At 42.6% G+C, this 15,210-nt stretch overlaps 3 protein-coding genes across 6 annotated transcripts in view; 1 reads left to right on the top strand and 2 right to left on the bottom strand.

The window, feature by feature from the left end:
• Positions 1 to 393: 393 nt before the first annotated feature.
• LOC128272903 (membrane-associated progesterone receptor component 1-like) lies at positions 394 to 7,616 on the bottom strand. Of its 4 annotated transcripts, none has more exons than XM_053010813.1 (4): positions 7,480 to 7,616; positions 6,177 to 6,659; positions 4,141 to 4,293; positions 394 to 4,024 (listed from the first exon to the last, which is right to left on the bottom strand). In XM_053010813.1, exons 2-4 carry the CDS (start codon positions 6,520 to 6,522, stop codon positions 3,678 to 3,680), a joined length of 846 nt encoding a protein of 281 aa, XP_052866773.1. In that variant the 5' UTR covers positions 6,523 to 6,659; positions 7,480 to 7,616; the 3' UTR covers positions 394 to 3,677. The 4 variants fall into 4 exon arrangements, with proteins under 4 accessions (XP_052866773.1, XP_052866758.1, XP_052866750.1 ...); XM_053010798.1 differs by having other exon boundaries at positions 6,177 to 6,813; positions 7,480 to 7,596; XM_053010790.1 differs by having other exon boundaries at positions 6,177 to 6,830; positions 7,480 to 7,564.
• Positions 7,617 to 9,302: 1,686 nt separating this feature from the next.
• On the bottom strand, positions 9,303 to 11,833 carry LOC128269053 (uncharacterized). The gene is made up of 3 exons (XM_053006403.1): positions 11,690 to 11,833; positions 9,690 to 11,347; positions 9,303 to 9,503 (listed from the first exon to the last, which is right to left on the bottom strand). Exon 2 carries the CDS (start codon positions 11,309 to 11,311, stop codon positions 10,055 to 10,057), a length of 1,257 nt encoding a protein of 418 aa, XP_052862363.1. The 5' UTR covers positions 11,312 to 11,347; positions 11,690 to 11,833; the 3' UTR covers positions 9,303 to 9,503; positions 9,690 to 10,054.
• A 3,088-nt stretch (positions 11,834 to 14,921) lies between these two features.
• The window catches only part of LOC128268149 (phosphomevalonate kinase), a 1,111-nt gene continuing 822 nt past the window's right edge, over positions 14,922 to 15,210 (top strand). The window contains exon 1 of the mRNA XM_053005176.1: positions 14,922 to 15,103. Coding sequence (XP_052861136.1) covers positions 15,009 to 15,103 — 95 coding nt within the window. The 5' untranslated portion in view covers positions 14,922 to 15,008. The remainder of the gene's footprint in view (positions 15,104 to 15,210) is intronic.

Below are 15,210 nucleotides of genomic sequence, written 5' to 3'. Positions count from 1 at the left end.
TTTTTTAAACGGTTCCAGGAACGGTTTCGGTTTTTTGTATTCCAGTGCTATCAAACTATCTGATGGATTTGGCGCCATTTGTGTTCCATCACCACTTACTCCACCATGAACAGTCAAATATACTGCGTCATACACCTACGGTTAGTCGAACAAGTCCGTCCAGTCGCACAAGTCCGCATACTTTTCAATTCAAGGAAAAAAGCCTTTACAAATATAATCCCCATCCTACCACCATTTGCTCTAATGTTTAACTTTTTTGTATGCTTTCTTTGTTTCCCTCTACTGTCCATTCTGCTCATTTCTAGTTCTGTTGGCCTCTCACTCTATCTCGCTTTGTGAAGATATTTGCTTGCGGATGCATTCGTGTGAAAGTAAACATTAGACGCGGAGCAAAAAACAACAAAGTATGCGTATCCTTTTTTTACCATTTTTCTTATAAATACGGCCCAATCCGTTCTGTTAAGAGTAAAAAAACCAGTTTTCTTCACAGTTTTCCTGCACAACATATCGTCAACCCCCTCTTCTACGAGATATTTCATTTTTCCCTCGTTGCTACAAACTTGAATAGTTTCATAAATACGTTATAACGTAACACCATGTTAACAGACGAAGTACATCAATGGTTACAGAATAGAATATACACGAAAATAATACGGTGATAGTACAGACAGACCCGAAGCCAGGCTCTTTCATATGAAGTCTCTGCTTTGCGTCCGGTCAACGGATATCACGCGATATCCGTTCGCGCGATATATAGCGATCAGTCCGGTAACGGATAGTTCAAAATTTTTCTGAAGGCATTCGTAGAAACGAAACATTTGCAAAACGCGATAAAGACACAAACAAGTGCATCAAATATGGGTCTTGCAGCAAACGTTACCTGCAAGTTAGCTACCAGGTGATAATTACAATATAATAAAATCATTTCTTCCGATTGTTGGTGTAGAGACCAATATTTGGGTGCAGTTGGAAGACAAAATATCCAAGCGTGCTATCAAGACTGCTGTAACTTGCTCTTGTGAGCCGGATATATTTTTTGTATGAAAAAAAAACACGATACTAAGTTCGAATTGTTACTGGACCGCAGATCAAGAAAAGAAGCTTCAAAAGAAATTTCCCATAGCATTTTTTCGTTGCATCGTGCGTCATATGCCATGATAGTTATGTGTGTATAGTGAAGTGGAAAAAGCTGCTGGCACAAATTGCAAAATTAGTCTCTTTTAAAGAAATTGCTGCTGGCAAAAAACTGCACAAGCCTTATGAATGATAGCAAGCCAAAATTTAAAAAAAATATCCGGCCTATTTTCTGTTTTCTACGACACCACAATTTTGCCTTACTCCTTTGTTATCTAGAAAACTGTGCATCATAAAAGCGCGTTCAGCTTAGAAATACCAAGACACAGTTTGTTCCACATTAGGTTGTTAGATTATTGTTTACTTCCTCTTTTAACCCTGCCACTTCCTACCGTTGTGTAAGTTGTTGTAAGTAGTATGCTAGTATAACTGTTGTTCCATGAATAAAACGAAACGTCGCAGTCAAGAGAACCAACACAGTCGAGGAATTTCGTATTTCAGGCGTACCGAAAAAGAAGTGCAGAAGTGGTCCTATATTTTTAGACCTTTGGGAAAATCTCGACTAACGATTTACATAAAAATCATAATCCTTCATCCAGTGGGTGATTGCATTGCATTGTATGGTTCCATTCGTATAGCTTTCCAATAATTTAGTAGAGCACCTGCTAACTTCTACTAACATAAAAAAACAAGCGGGAAAGAAAGCAAAACAAACACTTTAACGACTCTTGCAAATTGCACATGATGATGCCCTTTATCTTCTACTGATATTGTAAAAATGGTGAACGAGAGCAACCACTCTATACAGGGACAAGTCGATGACCGACCGGAGACACCACCCTCGTTAAAATGCAATCAAACGACATCTGCAATAGTCTTTGCCATCACGAACACAACTGCATGGCGATGGCTGTCTTTATCAGCTGTGTATAAAAATAACTGAGACTTCGCAAAATGACGGCATATGCACGACACACTGAGTGAGGTTGCGTTGTGCTGTATGTGTCCTTAATTGCTTTTTAACAATGTGGGTGTCCCGGGTCGGTTATTGATTTGTCTCTCTATAGAGCAGTCGATCCCGTTTACCACCTTTAGCGGTAATTGCACCTAAAACATTAAGTTTCTCTTTTGTTTTGCTCCAAATGAGACTTCCTTTCGTCGTTTAAATACGAGCCGTAGCCGTTCCAGCAGCTACGCCGTCAAGAAGCTACACGAACGATAATACCTAAAGCTTGTATAAATCGGTATTGCAAGATAGAACACAATATTACGATGTTATTGCAAATAGGTCGGTCAATAAGTAGTACAGCTAGTACATCGTAGAGCTAGCAATTAAACAAAACAATAAATTTGGCTTTAGTATCGGGTACATAGTAAAAGTTCGGTAGCAAACCGATAGGTGATTCAACAAATTTCAGCGTCATAATGTTACTTTTTTTAAACAAGTTTGACTAAAAAGATGGCAAGATGACTAACAAGTGAAACCGCTTGTAAATAAGCTATATTTCCTATGATCAGATGTTCGTACCGTATTCTGGTGACCCATCTCTTGTATTTGCTTTCTTTACCTTTCATCCTGCTACTTCAAAAATATTTATCATTACAGAAAAAGTACATTACGCAAAGTCACCGAGGCATCGACTACTTTTATGGGTGTATAAATGGATAAAATAGATAGAACAGCTATACTACTTATTGCCAGACCATACTACTAGGACAAATAAAAAAAAAGAAATCAATCCAGCTAACTTCTTAAAAAATGAATGTCTAAAATGGGCGAGAAACGCACGATAAACAGATGGACGCATACTAACAATGGCCAAAAGCTGTATCTCGAAAGCCAAATAGTTATCTACAATATAAAAACAAGACCATTGTGGCTCGCCATTAACCAATTAACCCTGCCCGTATTGTACGAAGGAATAAAAAAAAACATTAGTACAACGGCAGAAACGGCAGGCATAAAGGTTAGTCACTCCTGTTTTGCGCTGTCCTACGTTCCGATCATCGGTAACAGCTTAAAACAGCTGGTTTCTAGCATTCCGACCGACCATGAACATGATAGGTCATTTTCAATAACCAAACATATCGCAAAGACTATGCTGATCGTAACGCAACCCTGTGTCAACCGTCACGTTGTCATCAGGTTCGCTTCCAAAATTTTCAATCGACCCACCAGCTTCATCGCGTTGCCCAGTCTTCGCTCGTCGGCTGAAACTAGATCCTTCGAGATCTGTACCTGCGGTTGTGATAGTTGGGGTCAAGGAGCACGGGTCTGGGGTTTCCACTACATCACCCGCAAAAACTTTGTTGAACAACTCCACCACTTCATCGCCGGTTGTACTGCTAACTATATGCTGCTGCTGCTGAGGATGATGATGCAAATTATGATGATGAAGTTGTTGAGGTTGGTTGTGCTGTAGCACGGCATTCGTGAAGATATTTTGTGTTGGCGGTGTCCTGTCTGTGGACAGCTGTGGTCCTGGATCGTGCGGATGTCGCTGTTGGTTTTGGTTGATTGTGTTCGTGTGCGTAGCTAACATATCTGGAATCGGGAATTCTGATAGCTGTTGCAAATGCTGCTGTGGAGCAGGCAAGAAGCGTCACTCAGATTTTGGCTTATCCGCATCGGTGGATGCCGTGGCCGTGTCTACTGGAGAGCTGGTGGTATCGTCCACAGAAATCTTATTAGCTGTGTCACTCGTAGACACTGTTGGAGCCGCTTTAGCAACCACGACAGGGTCAGAGCTGGTTGTGTCAGTGACGGAAGTGGCAGCAGCGGAAGTGTCAGCAGCGGGAGTATCCGCACCGAGGGTTTTAGCGGCGGCGGCAGCAGCAGCAGCACGCTTTTTCTTTTCCGACCCATCTGCCGTGGCATCTTCATCTTCGTCCGAGTAGTTGGTCGGCTGTTCACCCGGTTTTAGCAGGCGCCCGACGACAATGTACTTCTCTGTAACAAAGCATACGATGCGATGAGAGTGAGTTGTGATTATTAGAGCTATGCTATCGACCTATCGACAATCTTCGTTCGTTCTGCATGCAGGCAGGTGCAGGAACACTGCTTACCTCGAAATTGTACATCCCACTCACGCACGGCTTCCATCTCGCTGGCGTTTAAATCACTAAGATCGTCGTATTCGTCTTCGTTTGAGCCAGTTACTTGGAATGTCGCCAGCCCGCGGGAAGCATCTCGACCACCAAATGCTGAATAGCGGGCCCCTGGTTTCGGAAAGAGTGAAATGGAAACAAATGAAGGAACAATGATTAAAATCAATAGGAACAATGATTAAAATGCGTCCAATGACAACACTCGAATTAGAAAACCAATATAACGAAACCAAAATAGATGGCCTTATTCGTGCAGCCGGCTCCTTATCGTCGTATTGCACAATTGCGCATTCGTGCATATCGTTACTCACACGTAGAGCGCTTGTAGCGGCTGGCTGTCTGTAAGCGTGTGTTGGCGCACTTTGTCCGTTCCTTTGAACTTGACCCTCGCCACCTCCGGTGTTCGGAGGGGTGGAGTGGCGAAAATAACACCTTCTATCTATCACTCCGCACGACACAACGAAACCCGAAAAGGCCCAAGAAGCGAAGCTCATAGTTAAGTATGAGGAGACAACGCACGCAACAGTAGGGTCAATTTAAAAAAAGTTTCGTTATCACCCCGATGTCCAAAGATGATGGTGCATAAAATGTTCGCAGTCGGTTAGCCAGGGCACGGGGCCCCTGCCGCCAGTCTGCGCACGGAATGTTAAATATCATGTTGAAACTGCACTGCGCCTGACATTGGGACCTAATATCTCGAGGATGTTTTGAATGTTATCTATGGCCATCACCTAGTGATAGCTAAATTATTCTCTTTGTAAAGACACTGCTATATACCAAGAGCTGAGAATCTGACTCTAATAGTGGAACGCACAGCAGAGGCGTGATAAGCACTAGTTATTTCATGGTGCGATCGAGCACAAATTGTGCTGATTCATTCTGCCTTATCACTTGGTCGACCTGCCTTAAACGATGGTCGTTATTTTTGAGAATTTTCATTGATATGATGTACAGCACATGTACGGTTCAATTCCATATTGTTTGCCACACCTTGAATTTATTCCATGACTACTAGCTGATGAGATGTACCCATTGCACTAATTGATTATTGTTGCTTCATTAATTGCAACTATAACAAACGAAGGAAAAGACGATAAGGAGGTGCCCAAAGACCGCTAAGTCAAGAAGAACATTTCTTGCGACAACCAGGGACTAAAGTACGTGGTACACTGTAAGGTGTGGGCTGATTCTGGCCAATGATAAATCGTACATAATTTGTAGTATAGAATGGACAATTTCAAATGCCTCCTTTGGTTCGTTCGGACGCTTCGTTCGGACGCATCGGTCGGTCATTCTATTTCGCACTTTTCGAAGCACGCCATACCAAAAGCGCTATGCTTTCTACATTCAGCCTTCCTTCCAGCATCTTAATAGACACGATTTCTCTCTCATTAAAAGCAGCGTCAGAAATCATGTTACATAGCGAGGGCAGGCTAGATAAATGCACATACACATACAAGCAAACACGAATTGGTGCAACACAACTGCCAGCTACGCGCAATCTAGGCCTTTCCAAAATTTAATTGGACCTAATTTACTTTCTGGGCAGAGATAAAGAATGGACCCTACAAGAGAGTTTCTACATCTATAAAATATACCGAGGTTTTGACATTGTTTAAAATCCTACTACTCGTCTAGGCAAAACAGTAGGTATCGACCAGAAATTTACGGTGCAATACTCGAAAACAGTACCTATGATTCAAAGCGTATTCGAAATGGTACTTTTGTGTCTTCAAAGAAAATTATGTAATGTCCAGGCTAATAGGAAAATTAGCTTGGTGGATAAACATAGGAATGTGAGAGATGTTTACCAGATGGAAAACGATCAAATTAGCTCAGATCCTGTTTGAGCTTTACAATCCAAAGCAGATGTAGTTTCGAAGCTAAAGGAAAAGGTTATTTCGGGTTACTAGCTTTCCATACTGGACACTGGATCGGGAGAAATGTATGCCAACTGATAAGAAGTCATGATAAATAGTATATGAGCGTCATACCTGGTCCGTAGAAGCGTTTGCCTTTCGTTACGTCATAAACGGTGCCATTTACAGCGACCAGTAGCCGACCGTCCGGTTGCGTTCCATCGTACTTCTTCAGCTCGGCGACTGTGAAATCGCGCCGCAAACGCGGTAGCTCCGGTTCCGGTTCAGGCAGAGCAGTCGGCTGTTGGCGGCTCTTCATGATCTTATACAGCAGGAAAGTGATGACACCGACCAGTGCCAAATTCAATGGGCTGCTGATGATCTCATGAAAAATACCATACAACAGTCCAGGGTCTGAGCTGTCGTCAGCGGCAACGTCCAGGTGTTCAGCAGAGCCAGATGCAACAGTTTCCCCCGCCATCTTTGTGTTTCACGCTAGAGTAGCGGTGCAGACTGGTAGCGGCTGACCGGTTAACGAATTACTATTATTACGACGAATTACTTTTAATTTTATATTCCGTACTGAATTGTACTGCACACGTGGTTTAATGTTGATTGCTGGATCCGGCGATGAGTCAGATGAGGTGTATTTTAGTTTTGGCTTCCTACGATGCCGTCCACAATTTCACAAGCTGTTTTGGGAGACAATACCAGGCGCCTTCCAAACGGGAGGTTCACTGTTGTTAAGCGATGCACTTTCTCAGGACGAACACTGTGTAATGAAGGTTGCTGTCATCGGAGCGTTTGCGAAACGTTTCGATGAAAACAGAGTGTAAACGTGCGAATACCCTGATATGAAGCCTCGGTTTAGAGTTTTACGCGAAAAGAAATCTGTGATTCGTTGTGTTATTTTTTTCTAGGTTTCTTCACAATTTACTTCTACGCTTCGCGTACCCTTCTTTAGCGTTTGTTTCTCTGTCTTTCCGCAACAGCAACTCTCTGTTGTCGTTTCGCTTGGCGCTCACTGTTTTTGTCTTCTCGCTCAATCACTAGCGATGATACACTCGCAATAAATGTTTTCTCTCGGTCTGGCCGATGAAGACAAGGTGTGCCGTCGGCGTATTGCGTTCAATTTGCTGCGGAGCTCCGAGAGCACCGCTTTCGCCAACTGGGCAGAAAAAAGTTAAAAACAAACTAACAGACGGCCACACGGACAGATTAGAATGATAATGCTAGCAGCAATAGCAGCCAGGGAACGCCTAGAATGCTAGAAAACCCTAATACTGCAGAACGCAAATCACCAGACGGGCTTATTTATTATTATTAGAACGGGCAGAGCTGTATTAGAACCAGACGACAGCGCACGCACAATCGACACAGGAATAAACAAACTAAAACAACATCACACGAACTATGTAATTGGTACTTGTTTTTTTACTTTTCTTGCCCTCCTGCTTGAAATGTCTACACAGTGCCAGTCCGCACCGTAACACGTTTGCTAATAGAATGTAAACCCTGCTACATTCGCTACCGAACGAAGACCTGCTGCCTGCTGTCGTGCGTAGAGAAGCTATATAGGAAGAGAAGTGCCGTGAGCAGAGTAAAATTGACTGACTTTCGATCGGCAACGTTTAGCACCAACACAACTGCACTTGGTATGGTGTACGGGATCGGACGAGATGCACCATCGGTAAAATCAAACCTGCTTGGATATGCTCAAATGTACAACTAGAATTTTCGAATTATATTGTATATCTTGCTGAAGGGTCGGATGAAAGAATTGATCAACGTGTAGTTTGATTCATGTAAATTTGCGCTGTAAATATAAAATTGAGGATCCGAATTATGACAGCAACCGGCATCGTTCAGCTATGTTTGACAAAAAACAAATAGGTCGGTACCCAGTCGACACATCCCAGTATTTACCAGTGACTAAAAGTGCGTGCTGCTATGTTGATGAGTGTTTGTGTTTGTGCGATGGTTATGTTGCGGAAAAAGGCGTTAGTCAGAGCGAGCACAGCGACACAATATATTGTTTGACTTTGCCTCCGTGTTTGGGTGCTGCCGTTCGTGATGGTTGTCAGCAACAAACTCTAAATAAAAATTGAAACTCCTCAATATGACAGCGCGCATACTATGTTGATTTGATGGCAAGTGCATTTGATTATGTCCTCCAATTGCAACTTAATGGTTTCAGCGACCCTCAGATTTCATTGCTCAGACTTTCAGTAGGCATGGTTGTGCTAGTAATCAACTGACTTGAGCGATGACTTGCCAAAACTGATGTATGTAACCCCAAGTATGATAAGCTGAACGCAAATTATATGACAAACAGAAACCTAGGAACTTGAAGCGGTCCTGATGTACAGCAGAGACTCCCTCCAGCGCTTCCCTGAACGCCTTCGTCCGCCAATTAGATAAACCGACCACTCGCTATCGATGCAGCATCGCAGCATCTGTCCCTCTGGACGATCTAAGAAGACTTTACGGGATGGTTCGTCGTCCGTCGTTCTTGTGACATGACCTGCACACCGGAGCCTGGCGAGACGTATATGCTGCAGCAAGAGTTCGCTGTTGTAACGGCCTGTCCATTGTCCCTCGGAACATTAGGGGCCCAAAAACCATTTCTTCGGCTGCTCCGTTATTTGCGCTGTAACTTATTCGTATTAAAAAACATATTTGGTTGTGTTTTTGTTGTTTTTATTGAGAAACAATTATATAATAACATCAAGTTCTCAATTGTCTATCAAATAAGTGATTTGACAGATCTCTGAAGACGGATGAGTTTATCATCCTATCTTTTAAATACCATTTTGCACACTCATTTCAATTGATAGGCTCTCAGGATACGACCTCAATGAGAAATTGTGCTTCACAAATTAATATCCCATAACAATTATGAAATATTCCAATTTTCAAATAAAGTTCAAATTCAAAATCCAACTTAAAGACTTCAAACATAAAGACCCAGTATGCAGGCCGTTAAATTCTTTCGCATCTATGGCGCAATTTCAATTCTTCAATTCTTTCGCATCTCTGGCGCCATTTCAATGCCGTTTTCATGTTATTCCTTTCAACGCCTGAGGTTGATATCATGTTCTCAACCTTCTTCACTCGTTTTGAGTTGCATTCTACTCAGTTACATGTTTCAAAATCGAAAGTCAGCATTACATTTAAGAAAAAAAAAACCTTTCCACCGACTGACAACGAGGTGACGCGTTTCAGTCGGCATCGATATTTCCTTCGCAACAATTCATTACCGTCACCATTCGATAGGATGTAAGTTACACCAATCTGGGCTGGAACTGGTCCTTCCTATCCTTCTTTAACTCGTCTTTCAGCATCAGCTGATGCTTTGATTCCACCAGCCTGGAAACTTAGAGAGAAGCTCGTCCCCCGATTATCCGAATTATGCCGAATTATGTCCACCGGCAACCTAACGTCCTCCAATATCTCAGCATCCTGTACGATGAGAAAATAGTGGAAAGTTTATTAATTGTTGGTTGGTTTGCTGTGACACGTGTAACTCCAAAAACTGCCAATAAACAGTTCGCCGTACTTTTGGTTCGAGTTTCCAGGTTCCATCGAGCATGAAGTACTAGTTTTAAAGCAGTAAACCGTCTAAAATAAATCCAGTGAAACGCTTACCTCTTCTTGTTTTTGTACTCTAGCCAGGCCGTCGCTGATCTCGTTGATTTGATGTGGTTCAGATCGAGCCCCTGATTTGCCACCGATTTGGCGCCGTCTCCGCCTCCGTGTTACTATGACAAATTTCGTCGCTCCTTCATTTATTCCAGTTCCTACGGATTCTGCTCAGGTGGACGGTATCCGATGGTGCCGATGCTGGGCGGAAGTTTGACTGAGAATCGCTCACATCAGCTAGCGACCACCATCTCCAATACTAGACATTTAGGTACAATTCACAGCATGCTTGTTTATAAGATCATCCCGTTGGGACATCCTCCTCCTCCGTTTTTGAATGCTCGACCTAACACAGCCTGCCTATCGCTTTCTCAATTCATATACGGCCTACGAACATAGTTACGTTGCTCCAGCACTCTCGACCGGATCGCGTTTCCGGTACTCTGCTGTTGCTGCTGGCGATGACGGTGGCGTCCATGTGGCACTTGGGAAGAAGATTGCTCATGTCGCATCGGAACGATTTCACGATGTCGAGCTATCGATGAAAGAGTTTCTCGATTGGTTACTACCGAGCTTCGGCATGGCAATGACAACATGGTCGGGCGTAGGCGCGGGCTTAGCAGAGATACCGCACTGAACATCTGAATATCGCGCTCCTTCTCGCGTAACCGCATTAGTTCCCTTTCTCGCAATTTTGCGCGGAAGCTTTCCCGTACATCAATGGCTGACGTTCTGATCCGTGCTCCCCGGCTACTACCGCCACCAGCATCGGCGTTAACGCTTGGATACACTGTTGGAAGCAAACAGCTACGCCGCTGTTGTTGCTGGTTCGTCATCGTCGGCCTCAGATGTTCGCGGTCTCTCTCACGCATTCGCATTAGTTCCCTTTCTCGCAGTTTTTCGCGGAAACTTTCCCGTACATCAATGGCCGACGTTCTGATCCGTGCTCCCCGGCTGCTGCCCGAAATAGCACCACCGTTACACGGGCATATTGTTGGTAGATTTCCGCAGTGCTGCTGCTGCTGCTGCTGAAGCATCGGACGCACACCTGACTTAAATGCCCGACCGTGTCCTGTTTGATCCTTCTCTACTTGTTTTTCGTCCATCGTTAATTTTGGTTCGTCTAATACATTCTTTCGCTTGTTGTGTGTTGAACCTGTGGTAACATTTTGAAGCGCAGAATGATGGGCAGCCGTTCCGCGCAGGGCCAGCTCGCGCTTCTTTTCGTGAACACTTTCCCGTATATCAATGGCCGACGTTCTGATCCGTTCTACTCGAGTGCTGCAGCTCCCACCCCCAGAACCGACGCTCCCGCTTGGGAGCGCTGCTGGAGGCACACAGCGGCAGTGGTGTTTCTGATGGAGTGAGTTATTCGAATTCGATGGAATTGGCTGATTTCGATCTGATTGATACTCTTCTTTTGTTTCATCCATGTCTAGTTTATGTTCGTGTAATAGTTTCTTTCTCATGCGTTCTAGCAAATCGAAGTCAGAGTTTTTTAGCGCAGATAGCTCGATAGCTTTGCCAGTGGCTTGCTGCTTTTGCAATGTACCACTCGAATGCTCCGTTGCAAGCTGCGCTTGTGATACACGGACGCGTGCCCACGGACTATCCCGCACGTTTACCATTTTCGGCTCGTCTCCAGCCGACACAGCCTTGGTTTCCTACGGAAAAGTAAAATACTCCCATTAGTGGTTTCCTTCATCCTTCTAACCCCGCGGGAGAAAACATCAGATAACGGGGCTTTACACTAAGAGATTATCAAAGAGCATCTTTTGGAAATCGTAGGATTTTACCATTGGATGTTGGCTCTTGTATTATCGGTCGACTTGCAAACATTGCAATATTTCTTTTCCGGTTAGCGTTGGTATGTTTTTGGATTATCTGTTGCTCACTTTTCGATTAACTACTTCTTCTACTTCCCATTTTCAGAAAGACCCTCGTCAAAACTAAAACTCCTGCCAAAATGGGTCCGATTTACCGATCCGATCTAACACATTGATTACCTTTCTTCAATAACAGCCTGTTATCAAATGTTTTCTGCCTGATGAAATCCAGAGTGCACACACAATCCACCATTGCCGGTGGTAAATGAGTTTCGTATCGTTGCCGGTCGTAAATAAAAGCTTTGTTATTCCAGGTGCCGCGAAAATTTTCTATATGATGCAAAACAAGAACAAACAAGAACAAACAAGAATTGTTCGTGGCATCGAAAACAATAAGTTTGACAAGATAAAATTTCTTCATCCGAGTTCTTCGAAAAAGGTAGAGAACACCGGTTTGTTCTAAATTCATTGTCAATTCAAATTACCATTGCAACAGTTTGCGGGTCTAAAAATTTGTTGGCTTAAAGTAAAACAAAAATTGTTGTACTTTTTGTGTATGAATAAATCCTTTGAGGAATGTAGAAAGTGCACAATTTTTAAAAAATTCTGGGTTCTCATTTTCTCGAATTTCTTCATATGTTTTCAAAATGTCAGTTAAACCAGATCGACGACCCGTCACATTTGATATTCGGTTCGTTTCAACCTAAATATGCATAGAAGTGGAGCTTAGTTTTTGCAGAATTTTCTTCTCAATATTTCCCTTTCAAAAAGAGCTGGTCATCGACATTTTTTTGTTTGTGGTATAATGACGCAGTTGCCTATGAAGTGGAGGAACACTTATTGAATATCAGAGGAATATTTAGTAAATAGCAAATATTGGAACCGTCAAAAACTGAACAAGATAGCCATTCTGCGCTTCTTCAGTTGAGGATCTCTATCATAGTTGTACTAAAATTGAGGGGAAATCATAGCAGTTCAAAAAAGTGTAGAAGATAAATTGGTATCGAAGGCAAAACGTTAGCTTCTTGACAAGCAGTAAAGATGAATTATAGCAAAACGCTACCGGCGATGGAACATCGAAGCATTGGAACGCTTGCATTGGACCACTTGCATCAAGCGTTTTCTTGCGTTTCCAATATTCGAAACTATTCGAAAATTGTTCATTCGTTCAAATGATAAAAACTGGTGGTCTGAAATGACCGTTAGGTTCAGGGAAAATAATTTATATGCATTATTGAACGAATATTCAAATAAAATACGGCTAGGTTGCTTTTTGGTGAGTTTTGGGTTTGCCGCGTTAGCGACTGCTTTTTGTTCGCGGACAGTACGCTATGTTGCAGAGGGTACTTCCAGAATGCTTGGAAGGATGAGTTTTTACAAATCGATGGAGCCCACAGAAGCTTTTGCCGCTGCCGAAATCCGACATGAAATGAGGACAAGCTGCCCAGGCGTTTGCAACAGGTGTGCGCAGACGCCGCATGAACCGCCTTACCGCAGAACGTGAACATCGGTCAACCTGGAATTCAAGGGTAACTCGACATCTACTTACCTAGATTACTACAGGCTATTTCCGAGCGGGCTTCTACCGAGAAGGGGGAGCCCAATGGTCGTGGTGTCCACATCGCCTCGTGGAGTCGCTGAAGTACGTTGCGTACTTGTACAGCAAATTCGTAGATGCTTGATGTCGAAAAGAAAGTTTACCTTAACGCTTTCAATATTGATATACGATTCAATGTTTTGTTTACAAGAAATTGTGTAGCACAAAGTTACAACTGTTCGTGCGCATAGAAAGAGACTAAACGAGAGACTAAATTTGGAAAAATATATTTCTTGGAATTCATGTTTGATATTTTGCAAAACTGAAACATTTGGTGGTTCTTTTGAAATTTGTAGTTTTACATCGCAACTTGCGTTCTAGTGTTGCTGTACCAGCAGCGATGCATAACTATTATTGTGCCAGTTTTTATTGGTTGGAAAACATATTGATGACTAAAGTTATCAAAATTATTATCCATAAACAACATCGGAACATCTTTTGACAACATAGTTTCTACCCAGCGTCTCACGTCTACGAAATACTATGGTCTACGAACCGTCGTGGCGTATTGTACATCACCCATGTACTGAGTATAATTTTTCACTGTGTTTTGCAGATGTTACGCTAACGCTTAAACACACGGATTGTCGCCTTTAGCGCTGGTCAACCAATTTTTGCAGATATGCTTATAGACTGGACTCCTCAGGTGAAAATCAGGACACTTGAGCACTGTAAATTAATCTTATTGTATCAAATGGCGGTACGATTATTAAAACGCGAGCATGCGTCCAAACAGTACGAAAGTCTGCGCATACGTCGCATTCGGAAAGAGAGAACCATAAATGGCAGCCATCCTTGGTATCCGAAGAGGTACATTATTCCTCTCTTTATGTGGAAAGATAAAAGGTGTGATACAAGAGCTCCTCTTAATAGTTAGAAATATAAATTTAACAGTCGCACCTTACATATCTATCATTGAAACAGCATCGACGAGGTGTTTTGATAAGATGCTAGAAATATTTATTACCGAGTGTTTATCAGAACCGGCTGACTGACCTATTGATTGATACACTATTCACCAACTAGGCAATAATTTGTTCGAGAGAGAGAGATTATGTCCTGCAGACCACGTAACGATTTTTAGTGCTAGATGAAGGACATGGCAGTTTAAGATGTTTTTCTAGGAATTGGCGCAAAGATTCGTGACATGATACTAGTTAATAAAATCAAACATATTCCAATGATTCAATCGATGACAAAATTCTAAGAAAGGTGCGATGCTCGGTAAATCACTTATCCGGTAAAAATTCTTTCAGCATACTCTCTTCTCAAACCCGTTCAATCATATTCTAGCAAAACACGTACCAGATAAGTGCCCAAAACAAAGCCAGGAGCCAAGGTTGGCTAAGACATGAACCAATTTCGTTCGGCGGTTGTCAAAACAAACACAATACTATTTGAATTCTTCGTTAATTTTGGTTATGTTGCATTTTTATCACCGTTCTGAGCGAGGATGTTTTGAATTAATTTACCAGGAGACGCTGTGAAATTCCAATGTTCTAGGCTTAGTAATTTCCGTTTCAAATTCCCATCAATGAGTTAGTAATAGTAAACTGAACACATGAATGAATATTTACCGTTTTTCACGCAATAGTGACTTAGGCTAGCAAGCTTCCATTCATCATGGATACTATGGGCACAACAAAATCCAAACAATCATAACATCAACATCTAACCAATTCTATGTAGTTGATGAAATAAAACATAGGAAATTAACTGAAAACAGTTTTTCGAGCCTATTCTGCCTCCTATTGTATACAGTCACTGTCGCACATAATGCAGACCTGTCAAATTTACGACAACTCAGCCGTGCTTTGAGCCAATGGGAAGGGATATTTTCAGCTGAAGCTGAAGAAGTCCAGAAACACATCACTAACTACACTACCAGCCCCTGAACACCTGATGAGCCTAGCGGTGGATACTCCTCGGATCGTGCTGCTAATAAGCGGCAAGCGAAAATGTGGCAAGGACTATCTTTCGGACGCGTTGCTCAAGCGGTAAAGATTTCGTTGTTGGAAGAGGCCTGCTTTCTCGTTCCGTTTTAATCTGGTTCTTCATCTTCAGCATAGGTACAGAGCGGGCTCAAATTGTGAGGATTTCGGAG

This window comes from Anopheles cruzii, chromosome X, assembly GCF_943734635.1.
Source record: "Anopheles cruzii chromosome X, idAnoCruzAS_RS32_06, whole genome shotgun sequence".
NCBI classification, from domain to species: Eukaryota; Metazoa; Arthropoda; class Insecta; order Diptera; family Culicidae; genus Anopheles; species Anopheles cruzii.
Note: the sequence above shows the minus strand (reverse complement) of the source record. Positions and strands in the feature narration are given on the sequence as shown.

Coding starts and splice junctions, on each gene's coding strand:
- LOC128272903 (XM_053010813.1), bottom strand. CDS start 6,522: ATGGCGGGGGAAACTGTTGCATCTGGCTCTGCTGAACACCTGGACGTT. Junction 4,294..6,176: donor CAAACGCTTCTACGGACCAG/GTATGACGCTCA, acceptor TTCCGAAACCAG/GGGCCCGCTATTCAGCATTT. Junction 4,025..4,140: donor GTGGGATGTACAATTTCGAG/GTAAGCAGTGTT, acceptor GCTTTGTTACAG/AGAAGTACATTGTCGTCGGG.
- LOC128269053 (XM_053006403.1), bottom strand. CDS start 11,311: ATGGTAAACGTGCGGGATAGTCCGTGGGCACGCGTCCGTGTATCACAA.